The following is a 19,046-nucleotide window of genomic DNA, read 5'->3' on the forward strand; positions in this document are numbered from 1 at the left end:
AAATAAGCCACTGTTCTTCAACTTGTAGTCTTAAGAGGTTTTCCTGGGTCATTGGGATCACATAGCCAAGTATGTATCAGAAGATGGAGCTCTTCCTGACGCTGAGGCTTGGCCATGCTACTGGCATTGCTACTTCCAACAATATTTGCATATTCTTGACATTCACATAAAGCAAGGCAGCAACCATATGAGTAGCATGAGGAAAGCAACCCACAATAATTCTTACCTAGCACATTGGAGCAGGTTCTTTGGTACAAGATACGGTCAACCGTATTTTTCTCTCAGTCATTCCATAAATGTTAATTAGATTCTCATGATCTGTACCATAGTGCTAAAATATGATAAGTATAATAAAGAAAGGTAAAAGGTAGCCCCTGACCTTCACAGTGTACATTCTAATGGCAGAGATATTTTGAAGTGACAGGTAAGAAATGTGTAGGTTTCTAGCTCTTTTTGATGGCAACTTTTTAAATGCTGCTTTACTTAAAAGACTGCTCAGATACCCAGGGGACTTTGACCTTATGGCCTGAGCTGCATGTACAGGGTTGTGAGTTCAGCTCCCACTTCATCACTTGCCTGTTGCCACAGGACTTTGAGGTAGGTAAAAATGGTAAAATGGTATAGGTGATGTCTCGATTCTCACATAGATTGGATTTAAATGAGACAGAGTTATGCAAAGTCTTTGGCCTCACTCTCCCAGAGTTATCAAAGTCCAGTGGCAAAGCAAAAGTCAGGACCACTGGTGACGGCCTGGGGTATGTTGGATGACCTTTGACATCTGCAGTGTCTAACCAAGCTCTAAGTATTCTACAGCACCTGCTTCTGCTGCTTTCGTGGCTGTTGGAACCAATTGTTTTCCACTGCCCATTCTGTCAGAGGAAGTCTTCACATGCTTGGTTAGACACCTCCCTAACTCAGTGAAAGGTTTGAAAGACCCCTCAGTTCCCCTCAACCTGGTTTAGCCCGTTTGCTGAAATAGTTTACCAGGGTGTGGCCGCTGTTCATACTATAGCTTCCTGGAGCCACAGGTGAGAGTTGGGTGAGAAGTGGACACCAAAGGGGAATGAGCAGCATTGAAGAGGGCTCAACAAGGCCTCAATGCAGAGGCGCTGGCTCTCACTTTGAGAAGTGTGTATCTAACAACTATTCAAGTACCTGGTGTCCTGGAATAGCTAAGCTGACAAAATATATTGTCCTTTCCTCTTGTGCTGTCAAGATAGTTGGGTGTGTGAGGAGGTGTGAGGAAGGGGAGGGGATGATGGCGCTTTAAAATACAGCTATATTTGTACCTACTCTCAGTAGCTTTTCTCTGTCTTCAAGGTAGATCAATCCATTTCCTCTCCCTTCCAGTTCTAAATCTATGATGTAATGGTCCTTTGTGCCTTTATTTGCTTCAGGTAATTAAGGAAGAGTTAAGAGAATTAATTTCTTTCTCCTTTTAAACTACTTTTTCTTCTTACCATTTGTATATAGGCAAAATATTTATTTATTGATTGATTAAATGGGAGAGAGCCTAGGGCACACTGTGGTGAAAGGAGCAATTAGCACAAATGATGAATCCCCTGAAAAGTGATCAAGCATTCAAATTCACACTACTTGAAGTTATAGCTATGTAAAGTATGGCAATAGGTTTTAGCCCAGTGGATATATGCAACATGAACTTGGATACACTAATTAGGACCTACTTGCAATCGAATTGAATTCAGTGCTAATCTTTGCCACCTAGAAGAAAGGTTACATTGGGTTATGTCGAGATTTGGCAGTGGAATACCCACTATATTCTTTCAGTTAAATAAAAACATTTTGATTTTGTTATCCCTTTAACTTGTGAATCTACAAAAACATGTTTAAGGTCCTTAGGACCCCACATCCATCCTGGCCTTGAAGCTTCCTCCCATCTACCAGGAGACAAATTAAAAATAATAGCACGCAGATCAGTTTTTCCTAATTTCCACTGATTTATTTAGCTCCTACTAGTTACAGCTTTTGAAATTGTTTCTCTATCTATTTTGTAAACCATGTTTTATATTAACTCAGTGCTCAAGAAAAGCATTGAGGATAATTTCATTGAAATTATAGCATCTAGCTTTTAATTTTTCTATTTTCTAGTTGTCTGTGCTTTGACAATATGATCTATTAGTCATTACCTGCAAAGTAATTGGAAATGAATGTCTGTGTTGAGCATAAACTAGTACAGGTTTATTAATGATTGTATGTGGCATAATAACCAGAGCACAGTGTTAAATCACTAAGAGAAAAAAAACCTTCAATTAAAGAGTTCACAGATTTCTTAATAGTTATCCCTTAGTGAAATTTTGCTTTCTGATCCCCTAACCTGTTCTGTTTGTAAGACTACTTATTAAATTTTACCTCCATCTTTGTGACCTTTTTAAGATTACTCTCATTAAAATTGATATTTAGTGGAAGTGGTCATCATAATTTTGTAGGGTTTTGATTAACTTAAAAATATTAAGATATGAATTAGAAACTCCTAAAAAGAGAATGAATTGGATCCATTAGTTGGATAACTGAGGTGATATACCATCATAGCAAGAACTTTGTATTTTTAGTCAGGAGACAGTGATAATGCAAGTCACTTAACTGGAAACTTGGTCAGGAAACTTGAGTCTGAGTAACTGGAGAGTCTATGGAGAGAATGATGATGATGAGCATGGAGCAGCCATGTGATGTAATACTAGGTAGCGCTTTGACCTTAGAGTTGGGAAAATATGAGTTGGAGTCTTGTTTTGACGTTGGACCAAATTACTTAACCTCTCAGGTCCCAGGGTGGTAGCTTAAGATTACAAGTTGATGTACTGTTGTTGATCCACATTGATTGGTCTCCTCACTTGAAGATCCTTATTCCCACGAAATCATCAGGATGGATGAAAATAATCAAGCATCAAGTATTAATTAAGTGCCTATTATGTGTCATGCCCCATATTAGACATGGGGGAATTCCAAACCAAAGCTTTTTCTTTATAATTTCTGAAAAATAAAATAGTCCCTGTGCACAGGGAATTGACATTCTTTCTGGGAAGAAAACAATTTGCATAGATAAGTGAATACAGAATAAGGAATTTTGAGGATATGGAGAAAACCCTTATGTAGTGGTTAACCAGTGTGTATTCAGCCTGGCAAAGTTCTTCCCTTTGGATAGTGAAGATTCTTTGGAAGTATTGTATAATCAAGGCAAGGTTAAAAATATCTAGACTAGATTCTTCTACAGGTCATTTCTTTCTTGCTTAGTTCCTGAAGGAAAGGATGGAAAGGAGAGGTGAATATAAGAGCAAACCAGTTTTGGACTACCTCACTACAGGGTACTTTACCCCTTTTTGTCCTTAATTTCCAGTAGAAACCAGGAATATGGAATTAGATATGAAACTGTACTTAAAAAAAGTTTTCAGCAGAGGTCCAGATTTGTGTGGTACTCATTAGGTATGTTTATTGTTTACAGTGTGAGAAGTTTGTTATGTGGGTTCCTGTTTTACTTAATTCTTATACCCTCTCCTTTATGGAATTCATGCTATGTTTTAGTGACCAGATGCCCCAGTTTGATAAGAAAACTTTTTTTATTTTTTTTTTGGCAATATTTTTGCTAGGTCATTAAGAAACAAGAGCAGCAAATGCTTTTCATTTGCAGTCATAGTAGACTTTAGAATTTTAAAATACTTAATTAACATTTGAGTCACTACAATATGCCCCAGGTGGAATAGAGTTCCTTTCTTCCTTTCCCGCCAAACCAGCCTAATAGTTTTTTCCTTGACATATTATTGTTATCTGACTCATTGCCTTTGTTCCTGGTGTCTTTGGTGCGATATTTTATCACTTTGATTTCTTAGACTTCCTACCATTCTTCAAGTCTGTCTTTTATGAGCCTTTCCTGAGAGAAAAGTTATTGAAATTACTTTGCATTTAGCTATCTGAGGATATGTTATATCTCCATCCTACACTCCTCAACAAAATATAAGGTCCTATATGTCAGGGATATTAGACTTTGTTTTCTGTACCTAGCATACTACCTTGTACTTTTTTTGCTTTTAGTAAATGTTTAATTGAATTGTAGATGACTTTTGTATCTCACATTAGGAGTATTTTTACTTTCAAATAAAGTATTTTCCACCCTCCTAATAATAACTTAGATGGCTGTGTTCAATCAGTTTTTCTATCAAGATATTTTGAGTGGTTCTTTGTATCTACAGAGGCATTCTATATTCATCTGTTGAGGACTATTCTATACCCAAATATGTGTGTGTGTGTGTGTGTGTGTGTGTGTGTGTGTACTTACACATTTTCTCAATTATACCTTAGTAAAAAGTAATAAAGTGGTATTTGTACGTGGTAAGGTCTATTCTTGCACCAGCATTTGCCTCCTGGTCCATTTTCTTACAAACAAGATACCCCATTGTATGAAATACTGGACAAAATCAAGGAATAAACATTTATGAATTATGTGCCAGGTACCATGCTAATTGCTAGGGATACAAAGAAAGGCAAAATCAGTCCCTGCCCTCAAGGATATTGCCTTTTCATGGTGGTAATTAGGTGCATACAGGAGATACAGAGTGTAGTAGGGACGAAACTTTAGAGAACACAACTCATCTAGGGGAACTAGAAAGGGCTTTTGGCAAGAAAAGGACATTTGTGTTGAGTTTTGAAGGAAGGCAGGGATTCTAGGAAGCATAGCATTACAGGGATTAGGCAGTGTAAAGACAAAGAAATGGGAAATAAAGTATAACAGTATCATAGTGTTTGTAGAAGAGTGTTAAGTGTAAGGAAAGGTAGGGAGGAGCCAGGTACTGAAGAGTTTTAAATGCCAATGGAAGACTTTATACTGGCTCTTAGAGGTAATAGGGAGTTACTGGAATTTGTTGAATAGAAGGATTATGTGATCAGATCTATATGATAGGAAAAACATTTTAGCAACTATATGAAAGATGGAGTGAAGTTGGAGAGACTTGAGACAGGAAGATGAATTAGAAGACCATGGTAGTAGTCAAGGTGTTGCAGGGCAATGGGGACCTGAACTTGGGTGGCAGCTTTGTGAGCAAAGACAAGGGGACATATGAAAAGATGCTGTAAAGGTAGAAATGAAAAGATTTGTCAACTGATTTGGATATATGGGGTGAGTTTGAAGTTGAGGATGATGCTAAGATTGCAGATATACAGTTGGTACTTGTGTGGTCCTAGGCAAGTCAATAACTTTTACAGGCTTCGGTTTCCTCATCTATGAGATGAGTGAATTGGAATGGATGGCCTTTAAGCTCTAGACCTATGATTAGGACGATGATGATGATGATGACCTCAAAAATAATAGTCAAGTTCAAATAAGGGGAAGACTTGGTTGGGAATGTTGTTCTCTTTTGGACTTGTTGGGAGTTTGAGATGCCAGTAGGACATCTGTTTTGCAGTTGGTGATAGAGGACCTGGAGCTCAGGAGAGAGACTAGAACTAGGTACATGAATTTGGGAATTGCCTGCATTGAAAGGATAATGACACGTACTGAAATTAACAATCTCACTAAGTACAGTGAGAAAATGAGTAAGGGCCCAGGACAGAGCTGTGGGGAAAACTTAGTGGGTATGATGTGGATGACACTCCCTTTCTCTAGGTTTTTGTTCTTAGTTCTCTTCCTCCTCAATCCCTCTTTGCTGAATCTTCATCATCCAGGTCATTCCTGCTGAACATTCTTTTAATGATTAGTAGGGTTTTGTAAAGGAAGGCCGAGGGAGAGGTGAGAGCCAATACATTATGGTTGGATAATTTTGAACTTAGAGGTAGCATATCAGTAAGTGGTGGCAAGATCCAAAGTATAACTATCTTTCCATGTAGGTGAGATAAGTGGGTAAATAATAGGTCATGGGAACTGAGGAGGTTGAGGAACTGAATAGTTTGTCTCAATCCTGTGATATGGTTCCTCTTAAAAATTTATTCAGGACATATAACATATTCTGGACATAGTAGTGAACACAAAACTGTAACTAGAGTCTCAAAATTTGCAATCTACAGAGTGCAAGCCACGTGAGAATTAAACCTAAACTCTACTAGAAATACAGTATCAACTCACCATGTCATCAATTTGATTGGAAAGGAACTGAGAGCTACTGACTGATTCTAATTATATACCAGTAGTCAACACTGAGACTGCAACATATATGTCCAAATAAAGTGCTTGTTAAATGAATATGGGTGGTTTTCAGAGTGAGGGCAACTAAACCTGAATAATTTTGGTGCAATTTTAGAATAAAAAGCAGCTTAAGTCTACAGCAAGGTAGAGAAGTCTCCCAAGACTATTTACTTAAACAGGTCTCTGAAAAGACTATGTAATAATTATGGTTTTGCTGAACTGAAAGAAGTTGTCTTTTCTCCTTTTGAGGGAGAATCAATATGTATGCTAAGTACCCCCATATGAGGGCAGGAGTTGGGGAGAAGAGAAAAATTGTGAGCCAGGTTTCAAACAGGTATTTTTCTACATCTTGTTTTAAGTTATAAGTCACCTTTAAGTTTAATCATTAGAGATTAGTTCATTGTGCATACACAGGTGAACAACAGTGCCTTGCTTGAGAATAAGGTAACATAGTTCAACCAGTTCTTTTTTCCTCAGGTATAGATAACCAAACAAAAATAACATATTCATCCAATGAGTTGTACATTTTCTATCAACTTGCAACCCTTTATTTAATATAAGTACAATTCATTATCATTATTATTGATTTTAAGGAAAGTTGCTGTATAAAATGTGAGTAAAATCATGTGTAATATACCCTGAAATCTCCAAACTATCTGGATTGTAAAGCCAGAATCACTTTTTTGGGGGGGCGGGGTACACTTTGTCTTTCTTAATGCCCCTCCAAGTAGGAACCCTGCCTTCTATTTATATCTACCAACTTTCTCCTTGATTTTATCAAACCTCTGAAGATCTCCCTGTACCTACTTAGCCGCTTAGTTCCATTGTCTAAAAGAAGAAAAAAAATATGAAATGAAATTAAAACATTCTGGCAAATTTAGCTTAAGTGATTATGGAATCCATCAATCAGCATTTATGAAGCACCAAGGCCCTCTGGGGATACAAAAAAGAGGTAAAAGACAGTCCTTGCCTTCTGTAACATAATGTAAAATGTTAGCAGATTTGGTTCATACAAAATTAGTTTCTAGAATAATATCATTTTATCAGCATATAGTCAAGATGGAAGTATTTGACTTCTTCATTTATTTCCATCATTCTAGGCATTTTTATAAATTCTTGATAGTTGATATTTGACAAAATGATGTGACTTTTTTGAGCTAGATTGATGGCCTTGGCTCCATTCTCTTTCTCATCTTCCTCATTTCCTGCTTATAGCACTTGCACTTTTTTAGTCCTCTACCTGATAACTTGACCTAGTAGAGCAGTTTTACCAAGAGAGTTGAGATTATAAGATTTGCCCGGTCATCTCAGTTCCTTGAATCACAGAGATGATTGGTATAGTGGAGAGAGATTGAAGGGAGCAGGTGCTGTTACAGAAGTTTCATACTTGTAATGTTCAGATCACTCAGCCTCTTCAGTAGGGTTACATACAGAAATAAATAGATATACTGATAACTTTGATAATGCTACCAGAGGTGAAATTCAGATTGCAAAAATAAATTCCATTACAGCTGTCCTGTACTTTTCCTTTTCTCCTCCTTGCTTCCCTCCTTACCTCCCCCCACACCCCCCACTCCTGCCCATCCCCCACAGATACTCATTTTCTGTAGTTAGACTGATATTGGAGTCGTGTGGGATCCTGTCACTGAACTTCTTTGGGCTTTCATTTTCACCTCTGTTAAGTATGGGGGTGGGGGGGACAGGGTGGACTAGACAAATCTGTTTTCTGTCTCTAGATTTGCCATGTTTTTTGACAGGAAGCTGCAGAATTGGTATTGATGAAAATATGTTTCCTGACATTTGTGTTCATTGCATAGGAGCTGGAAGGAAGGTGATTTATTAATGGTAAATAATATAGTCTTGATATGCATGCACTAAGGAGTATGCTAAAAGTTAAACTGAACAGTGAACCTACTACATTTTCTAAATAATGTTATGGGTGAAGTCTCAAAAATATTGAAAGTATGTGTATTCCTTTTCAAATAGGTCATTTCATCTAATTTATAAAGTTTGTTTGAGATTTTTTGTAGCATTTTCATTGCTGCCATTTCTCTTCTGCTCTTCCCTACCCATTTTCAGTTGGGATACTAGCTCTTACCACTGTCCTTATCATAAGTAATCATCCAATCAGAATATAATGTTTCTTTTTATTTTCATTTCATAAGATATTGGAAAGTTGGTTAATTAAAGGAACCTAATGACGATTCCTTTTGCAAATCAAATGATACTCCCCTCTCTGAGCACAGAGCCACTGGGCCTCCTATCATTGTAAATCTCCAGGTAATTACTTTCATCCTTGCTTGACTTGCCTTTCGTTTCTTCATCTCTTTTCTGCTCTCTTCCCCCCAGAGTCGGCCTGCTGCCTCCCTTCCAGCAGCTACCATTTCTTCTCTTTGGATTTCTTTTTTTGTCACATGCAAGGCAGAATAGGCTACATGCAGGGATGGGGAACCTGCAGCCTTGAGGCCACATGTGGCCCTCTAGATCCTCAGGTGTGGCGCTTTGACTAAATCTAAACTTCAAAGAACAAATCCCCTTAATAAAAGGATTTGTTCTATAAAAATGTGGACTCAGTCAAAAGGCTGCACGCAAGGACCTAGAAGGCTGCATATGGCCTCAAGACCAATGGTTCCCCACCCCGGGGCTACAGTTTCAAAGTGTCTTTCTCCTATACTTGAAGCAAACATAAATATTTTTAAGTTTTTAAAGAAATTTTTACTGATAATTATAAGAAAACAAGTTAAAGAAATTGCATAAAAGATTTGTTGTTTAGTCATTTTCAATTGTGTGCACTTCTTTGTGTCCCCATTTGGGGTTTTCTTGGCAAAGATATTGGAATGGCTTTCCATTTCCTTCTCCAGCTCATTTTACAAATTAGGAAGCTGAGGCAAACAGGGTTAAGTGACTTACCCAGGGTCACACAGCTAGTAAGTTGTTTGAGGCAGATTTGAACTCAGGATGAGAAGTCTTCCTGCCTCCAGACCCAGCACTCTATACACTGTACCACCTAGGTGCCCACTTAAAAGATACAAAGTTGCAACAATTTTAAACATAATTATCATTGATATTCATTAGATTGTACTTGGAGCTATGCATAATCTTTATTTTTGGCTTCTTCACTTAGTGTTCAGTGTTCATTCAAAACATGTTAAGCAAGTACCGTGTTATAAGTAATGTGTTCAAAAATTTCAATAAGATATGGCTGCTTAGGATATTTATAGTCTAATCAGACAGTAACATAAAATGCGTGCTATATAGTTAGGTGGAATAAGTATGCCAGAGAGGTGTGTAACAGTAGCCTCTTAATTGGTCTCCCCTCCATAAGTCTCTCTCCAGGCCCTCCTCCACTCAGCCACCAAAGTGATTTTCCTAAAGTGAAGGTGTGAACATATCAATTTCCTACTCAGCCGACTTGTGGGTGCTCCCACTTACTTGTAAGAGCAAATATAGACTCCTTTCTTTGGCATTTAAAGTTCTTCAAAACCTTGTCTCCTATCTATCCAAACCCTTTGACCCAGAGATTTTGCTGCTAGGTACATACCCCAAGAAAGTTATTGATAAAAAGAAAAGCCTCCTTCACCAATATATTTATATCAGCACTTTTTTTTTTAGCAGTAGTGAATTAGCGACAAATCAAAGTGCCCATCTGTTCTTTTGGGGGAACCTGAGAATATATAAATGCCAGGGACCTAAAATCCAGACTGTAATACTGTTAGAAAACTAGAGGAAAAAATTATTGAATGATTACTAAATCAGTCAGTCAACAAGCATTTATTTGGCACCTTTTATGTGCCAGGCTTTGTCATAAGTGCTGAGGATACAAAAAAAAGCAAAAACAGTCCCTGCCCTCAAGGACCTTATGTTCTAGTGGGAGAGACCTATATGTAAATCACACAAGACACAGAGTAGAGGGGATTTAGCCTTGTAGAGGAAGGCTCTAGCAGCTAAGTGCTTGAGCTCAGTCTTAAAGGAAGCCAGGGACTCTAATTGGTTGAGGTGAGGAGCTAGAGCATTTCAGACATGAGGGATAGCTGTCAAGAATTAGAGGTGGACTATCTTATGTGAGGGAAAGCAAGTAGAGCAGTATGGCTGAGCTGTAGAGTTCTTGGAGAAGAATAATGCATAAGAAAATTGGAATGATAGGAAAGGGTCAGCTTGTGAAGAGCCTTAAATGTCAGATGTAGGAAGTTATATTTGATCCTAAAGCAGGAGTTCTTTACCTGGAGTCCATGAGTTTTCAAGGAGTCCATCACATTGGATGGAGAAAAAAGTTATATATTTTCATTAACCTTTGGTTTCTTTTGTAATCTTATTTTTTATTGTATGCATTTAAAACCATCCTGAGAAGTTTTCATAGGGTTCAATTACCAAGATAGGGGCCATGACACAAAAAAAGTCATGAACTCCTGTTCTTGAGGAATACACTGGAATGTATTGGAGGAGGGGGGAGGGATGTGGATGTGACATGGTCTAATCTGTGCTTTAGGAGAATGACTTTGACAGTGGTGTGGAGAATTGGAGTAAAGAGAGACTTGAGACAGAAGGTCCAATTAGAAGATTGTTGCAATAGTCTAGTCAAGAGGTGATAAGGTACTTAATTAGAGTCATAGCTGTGTGATTAAAGAGGACTGCATATGAGAGCTATTGTAGAGAAGACATCCCAGGATTTACCAAATGATTGGATATGTGGGGTGAGTAGGATTAAAGAGTCAAGTACAACACTAAATTTGCAAATCTGGGTGCCTGGAAGTATGGCCTTGAGAGTTATAGAGTAAGATGGAGTAGTGGGTTTGGGGGTAGAGGAGAAGAAATTGAGTTTTTGGTTTTAACATGTTGGTTTTGAGAAGTCTTTCCAATTTGAAGTGTCAAATAGTTGGTGGTATTGAACTGAGCTCAGGAAAGAGACTAGGGTTGGATATATAGATCTGGCAATAATCTGCAAAGAAGCTAGTGAAACCCAATGGAGCAGATGAAGTCACTAAAGGGGATTCTTCTATAAAGAAAAAAAGAGAAGGAGGTTTAGGACATAGTGTTGGAGGAGATCCACCAGTGGTGTGCGTAGCATAGATGAAGATTCTAGTAAAGGAGCTGGAGAGGGAGAGGTAGGAGAAACAAGCAAGAGCTGAATCCTAAAAACTGAGAGAGGACTTCAAGTATCTAGGAGGAGAAGGTAGTCAACATTATCAAATGCTGCAGAGATGTCAGAAAAGATAAAGATTGAGGGGAAAAAAAGGCCATTGTATTTGCCAATTAAGAAATTATTGTTAACTTTAGAGAGTGCGCTTTCAGTTGAATGGTAAAGTTTTTATAAGAGAATGAGGGGAAAGGGGGAAAGAAATTGGAGGCCCCTGTTGTAGACAACTTTTTAAAAGAGTTTAAGTGAGAAGTGGAAGAAAGTTTAGGAAGATAGGCATGATAGACTCCAGTGAGGATTTTTCAAGGATGGAGGACACTTGGGCCTGTTTGTAAAGCATCATGCAAAGGACCAGTAGGTAGATTAGAGAAAGAGTGGGGTTGATTGTGGATGTTGAACTATAGATGGCCTCTGAGGCCCCTTCCAGCTCTAACTATATTATGTGATACTAGAATTCATATTGGCAGAGCTTCAGAAAAGACTTGATGTATATACAGTTGATAAGTAGGCTTTCAAAAATAATTTTAGAGTTGTCCATTATTCCCAGGGTTGAAAAACATTTTCAAGACTGTGCTATTTGATTGTCTTTAGAAACTTGCCTTTTAGCATATCCCAGGGAATGGAAAAGTAACATTTTATAGAACAAACAGTTTAACCTGATAGTTAAAAGTAAGGATTTCTAAGTAAGACTGATAGTATGAATTTGCCCAAAATTATATCAATAATAAACACATTGCTAATCAGAAGAAACACCACGAAATCACAGTAAGAGCTAATAAGAAATACATTTGTAAATTATATACCACTAAGAATAAAATAGGATTTAAAAGCCTTTTTTTAAAAAAGTTTTCAATACTTTTTTTTTCTTTTTGCAGTTAGTATAATTAAAAATCAGCTAGATTTAAAATTTTAAATAAAGGATTCTTTGAAAAGCCTGACATTTTCACTATAAGCAAATAAGACCTGGAAGAGAATTAATAGTTCAGATCACAAGTGATTTAGCAAATTGAAAGAAATCCCTTCTTGTCTAACCTTAGGATTCTTTCTTGTTTATTATTGATAATGAAGTTTTGGCTGAGATAATTTATTGATTTTATTTTATCCCAAAGCCATCCCTTATAACATTTGGGAAAGATTTTGTATTTGACTGTCCCATTTGTTTTTCTTTAGTAATAACTTCCAGAAATGATTTTGTCGTCAGTTTCAGATACATCTAACATTTATTATCAAACTCTTATGTTCTTCTCTTTGTCTAGGGTATTCTTCCCCTAAATGGACAGTTCTTTAAGATTTAATACATTTTTGATGACATTTTCTGACATGCAAGATAAAGTTTTGTATTTCCTATTTCTGGTTTCTAAGAAGACATTAAAATAACTTGCTACACTGACTGGAGTTAGTTCTTCACTTTTTGTTTAGTGGGACCTGAGGCATTATGTATCGGTTACTGTGTAACTGATTGTATTTATTTACATTGGAATTTTGCTTCACGGTAACCTGTAAAAGATAGTCTATCATGAACTATTTCTCCAGGATAGAAAAAGAGAGACTGTTATGAAAATGATATCAGAACTACAATAACTCCTCAGATAAATTTTCATGCATTTGACTTGACATTTCATTTTTTTTTTGAGAGTAGCTTTGTATACTGAAACAGTTTATTGTTTATATAAATGTTCTGCTATGATATTCTGGACTTAAAATAGTTCTTTCGGCTTTGTCCGTTGCCAAAATCAAAATTTCATTTAATGTTGTCACCGGAACCAACTTTGACATTGAAATTGTAGTAAATAACGTATCAGGTACCAGTTCTTCTAGAAAAAAGCTGAAAAATATATTATTGTATAAGGATGTATTACAGAAAAGCTATATAAAATTCTCAGGCTGTGACAATAGTTTGTAGGTTTTCTTAATAGATAATTAATGAATAATTCTCCGTGTTGTCTGAAAAGTGCTGCTCTGTAGAATTTCAAAAATAATTTTATCCATTTTGGCCAGTGTAGAAATTGTCTTCCCCTAATTCCAGTAGAAGAATTTCCCAGCAGTTCCTTTCTTGTCAAACCTTAAGGAAAACATCTTCATGGAGATACTAGGTAATGTAATATGGTATGAGATTTCAGGTAAGAAGTTTGGTTGACTGACTCCCACTGGATGAAATTGCTGAGTTAAAGTAGTTAAAAATAAATTAAATATTATGGAGAGTATTTCTGGTTCAAATAATGAAAACCTCAAAGAACAAGAAAAATATATCCTGACAAACTTATTCTAGAACTTTTAACATCATCAGAGACCAAAGGTCATTCAGCTAGCAGTGTAAGCATTGCCGACATGCTGTCAGCTATCATTAGTCTGCATCTGATACTTCCCAAAGGCTGTAATTTTTAACAGTGGGAACTTAGTAAGATTCTGACAGGATCTTTTTTTTTTTTTATAGAATATCTTACCTTCAAGTCTAAGTACTATCAGCCTACTTCTTCATTAAAGACCTCTCAAGAGACCAAATACTGCCTTCTGAAAAGAAGCAGAGTGATTACAATAACACTTCATGTATCTGGTTTTGTAAGGACATTAGCAATTCCACATCAATGAATTTTTCAGATAACTAAAACTGGCTCTTTTAAGGACCTCACTTATTCAGTGAACACATTTATAAGATATTACACTTCTCTGCTTTTTAAAAATCTTGTTTAGATGCTGAAGGCACCCCATTATAAATATACATTACTATATTGTGAGGCAGTTAGGTGACATTGTGGATAACGTACCATACTTGGAGTCAGGAAGACCTCAGTTTGAATCCTGCCTCAGACACTTACTTTAAAAATCTCTTTCAGCCTCAATTTACTCATCAGTTGTTGTGAGGATTAGATAGGATAACATAGGTAAAGCACTTTACAAAACTTAAAATGCTATATATGTGCTATTATTAATATTATTGAAATATATGAGGTTATTTACTCTCATACTACAGAGCTCCTAAAAATTATCATTTATCACTTTGAATTCTTGTATTTGCTCTTCATTATTTTCATGTTTTCTCCCTCATTGTCATGCTATAAATTGTTACCATTATATATGAAGTAAACATATGCGGATTCAGTAAAAACTTAGAGGGGCTTCTTCTCTTGGAGAAAAGTGCGTAAGCTTTACTGCATTAGGCATTTATTTTGTCTATTAAGGGACCATTTTCCCCACTCTCCATACCTCCTTCCTTACCTCCCTGCATGCCTCCCTTTCTCTCTCTGGTACCCTCCCTTCTCTTCTTTCCCTCCCTCCCTCCATATCTTTCTTGATACTTCCCTCTGTATCTTTCTCTATACCTCCTTCTGTGCCTCATGGTTGCAGTTCTGAGATGAATGCTTTCTAAGTCAACTGAAATATTAATATATTTAATAAATGTACTAGAAAACTTTAGTCCTGCTGATGTAATTGCTAGCATCTGTATAGCTTTAGTAAGTTCCAAGAGTAGGTGCTGGCAGTCATTCTGATCTCACATATAGAGATGATACCTCAGTTATTGAGACAAGTCAGAGAGTTATAAAAGAATAGGTTTACTTACCTTATAAGGATACATTTGTCAGACATGGAGGCAAAAATGCATATTAACTATTGTGTTTCTAGTTCATTTGACTGCCAGTACCTTCCCTGTGTCTATGCCAGATCTATAAAGGTGGGGATTTGGCTTGATGCGGACCTTTTATAGCATCATAAGACTATTAGGTTCCTGTTATCTTTGAAACAAAGAAACCTCCATACTATAGCTGCCTAGTGACCACAGGTCCTGTCCATCTGTATGGCCTATCTCGTTATAGCCTTGTAGCCATGAGGCTTCATCATATTGACTTCTTAAGGGTCCCAAACCTTCATTGTAAGGTATATAAGCCTGGCTATTACCAAACATGGTGAGAATAAAGAAAATAAGCAGAAATGTTTAGAAAAAGTAGAATTGTAGAGAAATGGGAAGCTCATTTTTGGTTCAAATGTTTGCTTGCTTCATTCTCTCTCTTTTGCAGCTGGCTGTGCATACTTTTGTGAGTGATTGATATGACAGTGTGTCATGAGGTAGGAGGAGTTGATACAGACAAACTGTTGGATGTAATGTGCCAGCTTTTCAGAATCATGTTTTTAGTTTAGTTCCCTGGTGAAAGGGGAAAGTGAAAAGCGTAATTGTGAAAGAAGGTGAAAAGTTTTAAAATATTGGAGACAGTTATATTCTATTATAAAAATGTTAATTTTGGTAGTGATATTTTCTTGCTTGCTGACCCAGAATCAAAAAGAAGAAAAAGAAGTGATATTATTCCCACTTAAAATTGCATTCAGACTTTTGGGACACTCGCATTAAGATTTTGGGGACATCCTGTACATATCTGTGCTCAGATTTGATCAGAGGAGAGGACACTACATCCTTTGGAAAATTGCTTTTAATGATCATTGTCTCTGTACAAAGGCTAATTTTTTTTAAAATGTTGCTTAGCAATGTCTTGCGCATAGTGAGCACTTAGTAGAGACTTAGCTTTAAACTCCCTTTTCTGGTATTGAGAAAACAGCACTTTGAAACACATGGTCTTTGATGGCTCTAAGAACAAATAGAGTCTGGGCACTCATGAAGGAAGCACTCGGTTTGGAAAGTCTCATGGCAGTAGTGGAAGTCAAATGAACCTGACCAGATGATGATGATGAGCATAGGGGGCTGACTGTGGCATTGATAGAATATCTTTTTCTGTTTGAGACACCTCAGTAGAGGGGCTTAAAATTGGCTGTCTTCCTGCTCTCCCCTCTCCCCCCAGAAATTTCAGCTTGTCCCCATAAAATTTATATGCCCATGAAACAGTTGTAGTAAATGTAGTTATAAATTAGCAATTTCTTCCCAGTTCCATCCCAATGCTACAACAGTTTAATGTTTTAAAACCACCCAGGGAGATTCTGTTCTTCCTGTCTCCACACCACCCCCCTGCCCCTCCCCACCTTCCTGAATGTTTGATAAGGAGCAGCTTGTTTTCTTGGGAAATAGTTGACTTTTTCTTGTTTCTTGAGTTTGGGAGATGAGTCTTTATGGCAGCAAATGAGCTAAATTATATTGCAAAATTCAAACCAACTGTATAAATCTAGTGGAAGTTTTGATGGGTCATTCCCACTTACTGATAATTGACATTATGTGCTTTCTCTACTTACAGTAATTATGAATTCAGACTTTGCTGCTTAATGAGGTGGCATTGGTCACAACTGTAAAATGAGGGAGTTGTACTAAATTTACTCTGAAGTCCCTTTCAGCTCTAAATTCTATGAACCTGTGAATTCCCTAGAAAGTTACAGTCCCAACACAAAAATATTTGTACTACTCCCTAATTTTTTTAGACATGATATTTAATGTTGCCAATTCTTTAAAGGGGAATGAAACATTTACATAACTAAAAAGTTGACATGTCAGTACTTTTGTTTGAAAAGTAAAGTACACATATTACCCAGGATTTCCAGAGGTTTGTGATTGCATGAATGAAACAAACATTTAAAATGTACATTAGCTTGGTAAATTTATTAAAAATATTTAGCAGTGTTGCATCAATCTATCCTTATAAATAAGACTTATAATTTAAGAGTCAGCAGATTGGGGATTGCTCATTGATCCTGAAGAAGGCCCAAATCAGTAGAAGCTGATTCGAGTAAAGTCTTGTGTTGGGGGTGGGGGGATAGCTGAACACAAGGTTTCCTTTGAGGAAATTTTCTCCAGTCAATATGTGTTCCTGAATCTCCAGTGATCAGGAAGGCAGAAGCAATCCTATCATTCAAGGAAGGGCTATAGAGAAGATGAACAGGTACAGTGGGACTTGTTGCATTTTGTCTAATACTTTTTGGCTCCTCTGTGTTTTCCACAGCTTGCCCTTAAGGACCCTGTACACACGGTGTCACTGCAGCAATTTGTCTATGAGAAGCTCAAAGCGCAGCAGGAATTGCTGGGAGAGCAAAGCTTTCAGGCTCTCATGGAGACGGTGGATACAGAAATTGTCAACCAACTACAAGAATTTTTACAGGGCTTCTGAAAGCTCAGCTGGAACCTTGGGTGGCTAACTCTCTCTTCCCGAAAAAAGACAATACCAAGCTTACCAAGATGGAGCTGACATGCTAAAGAAATCAGTTGTGAAAGAAAGTAAAGAAGCAGAGACCACAAAGCCATTTTTTTTTTTTGGTTTCAAAATCGGGGGGAAAAGTGGAAAATGCCTCATAACGAGAGTTTACAAACCTGTTCCTCAAGAAAGTAGTTTTGTACTGGGGGGTGGGATGGGGGGACCTGGAGTTTGCAAGAGAAAATGTGTTCATTGAAAATAGCTGCTTAGTTTATTGTTAAGAGAAGAAAATGGTTTTGATTATCATTTAATCATGTACTCTTAACACTTAAGAAGAAGTGAAGGTTGATGGTTAATGTCTGAAATGTTTTCCTGCAGCAAAAATTAGTTCAAGTTGGTGACTGCCTTACCCATTTTTTAAGTGAATGAAACTACAGATTTTTTTTAAAAAATGGCAAAGCCATTTTTGGAAATAATTGGAGACTAAGAAATTTGGTCATTAGGTAAAAATATATATATATAGAGAGAGATATATATTCCTAAGATTATCTCGAAAGGGAAATGTTTTCATCTAAAAAAAAAGAAAGCCAGTTATATCAGCCAAATGCTTTTATTTTCATTGTACTAATCTGATATAGGGACTGTTGTTAGTAAAGGGATATTTTTCTCATTTTATTTTCAGGAAACACACTTAGTCTTTAAATATGTACTATAAGGCCTGCACAATGAACTTGGGGGATACTGCAGTGTCAGGGAGGAGACCTGAGTTCACTGTTCACTCCCATTCCTTTCTATCAGTCATTAGGGCTACCAGCCCTAATGTGAGCCCCAGGGAAAACTGAGGGGCTAACTATAGACCATCTTCAAGAAAAGCAATGAGTTATTGTCCAGGGGGTACCTGTCTCACCTTCCTAAACTGGAAAGGGAACAGATATGAGTCAGGGGCCTTAAAAGATACTGGCGAGGATCAGAGGACAGTATAAGAGATCATACATATAGTGATGCAAAGAATCTGCCTTCCTATTCCTCAGAGAATACTATGTAGTACCAAAAAAGAAAAAAATTTAAAAAGCCTTACTTTGTTTTACTTCCCCTGTTGTAAGAAACCTTTAACACATTTTTTAGGAAACGTTCTAAATTAAGGTTAGGAAAATTTTGATCTTTCTATAGAAAGTTGGGTACAGTACGTAACTGTAGGGAACCCACTGCCCCTTTGTAAGCTGTGGAACCCAAAATGTATTTGAGTATTTGATGTTTTCAGCAAGACAAAGAACGTATATGGTCTCATTAAAGTTCCAAAGATACCTCATCTCTGTCTGATTTAGTCTGATTGGTTGTGTTCTCTACCACCCACCCCAACCCCCCCCCCCCCCACCAGTTGCCAATTTCATAACAAATTTCACAGGGAATTTCAAACAGATGCCTCATTTCACAACTCAGTAGGAAGATAAAAAGGTAGTGTGACATATTGTCAATGATAATATTGCACTGGTGAATCAGGAGTTTGCTGTTTCATTTAATCACAAAAGGCTCCTTAACCTGGACTTCATTCCACATCTTTTCTGCCTCTATCACCCAGTCTAAGATTGTTCCAAAGGGAATCTATTAATTTGACATGACTTTGTTATGCTGGATAACTTTCTTCTAATCTTAACAGAAGTGACCTAATAAGCTCTTTGAAAATAATCCTCAGATCTTAGATTTATAACTTTTAAGTTAAGCC

At 37.1% G+C, this 19,046-nt stretch overlaps 1 protein-coding gene across 2 annotated transcripts in view; it reads left to right on the plus strand.

Moving 5' to 3' along the window:
- The window catches only part of IPO11 (importin 11), a 212,354-nt gene extending 193,722 nt beyond the window's left edge, over positions 1-18,632 (plus strand). For both annotated transcript variants that reach the window (XR_005010886.1, XM_036767335.1), the window contains exon 30: positions 17,135-18,632. Coding sequence is in view for 1 of the 2 variants with exons in the window: in XM_036767335.1 (XP_036623230.1) it covers positions 17,135-17,299 (165 nt within the window). In the remaining variant the exon portion in view is untranslated. The remainder of the gene's footprint in view (positions 1-17,134) is intronic.
- Positions 18,633-19,046: the final 414 nt, after the last annotated feature.

The sequence above is a fragment of the Trichosurus vulpecula genome, chromosome 1, assembly GCF_011100635.1.
Source record: "Trichosurus vulpecula isolate mTriVul1 chromosome 1, mTriVul1.pri, whole genome shotgun sequence".
NCBI lineage: Eukaryota > Metazoa > Chordata > Mammalia > Diprotodontia > Phalangeridae > Trichosurus > Trichosurus vulpecula.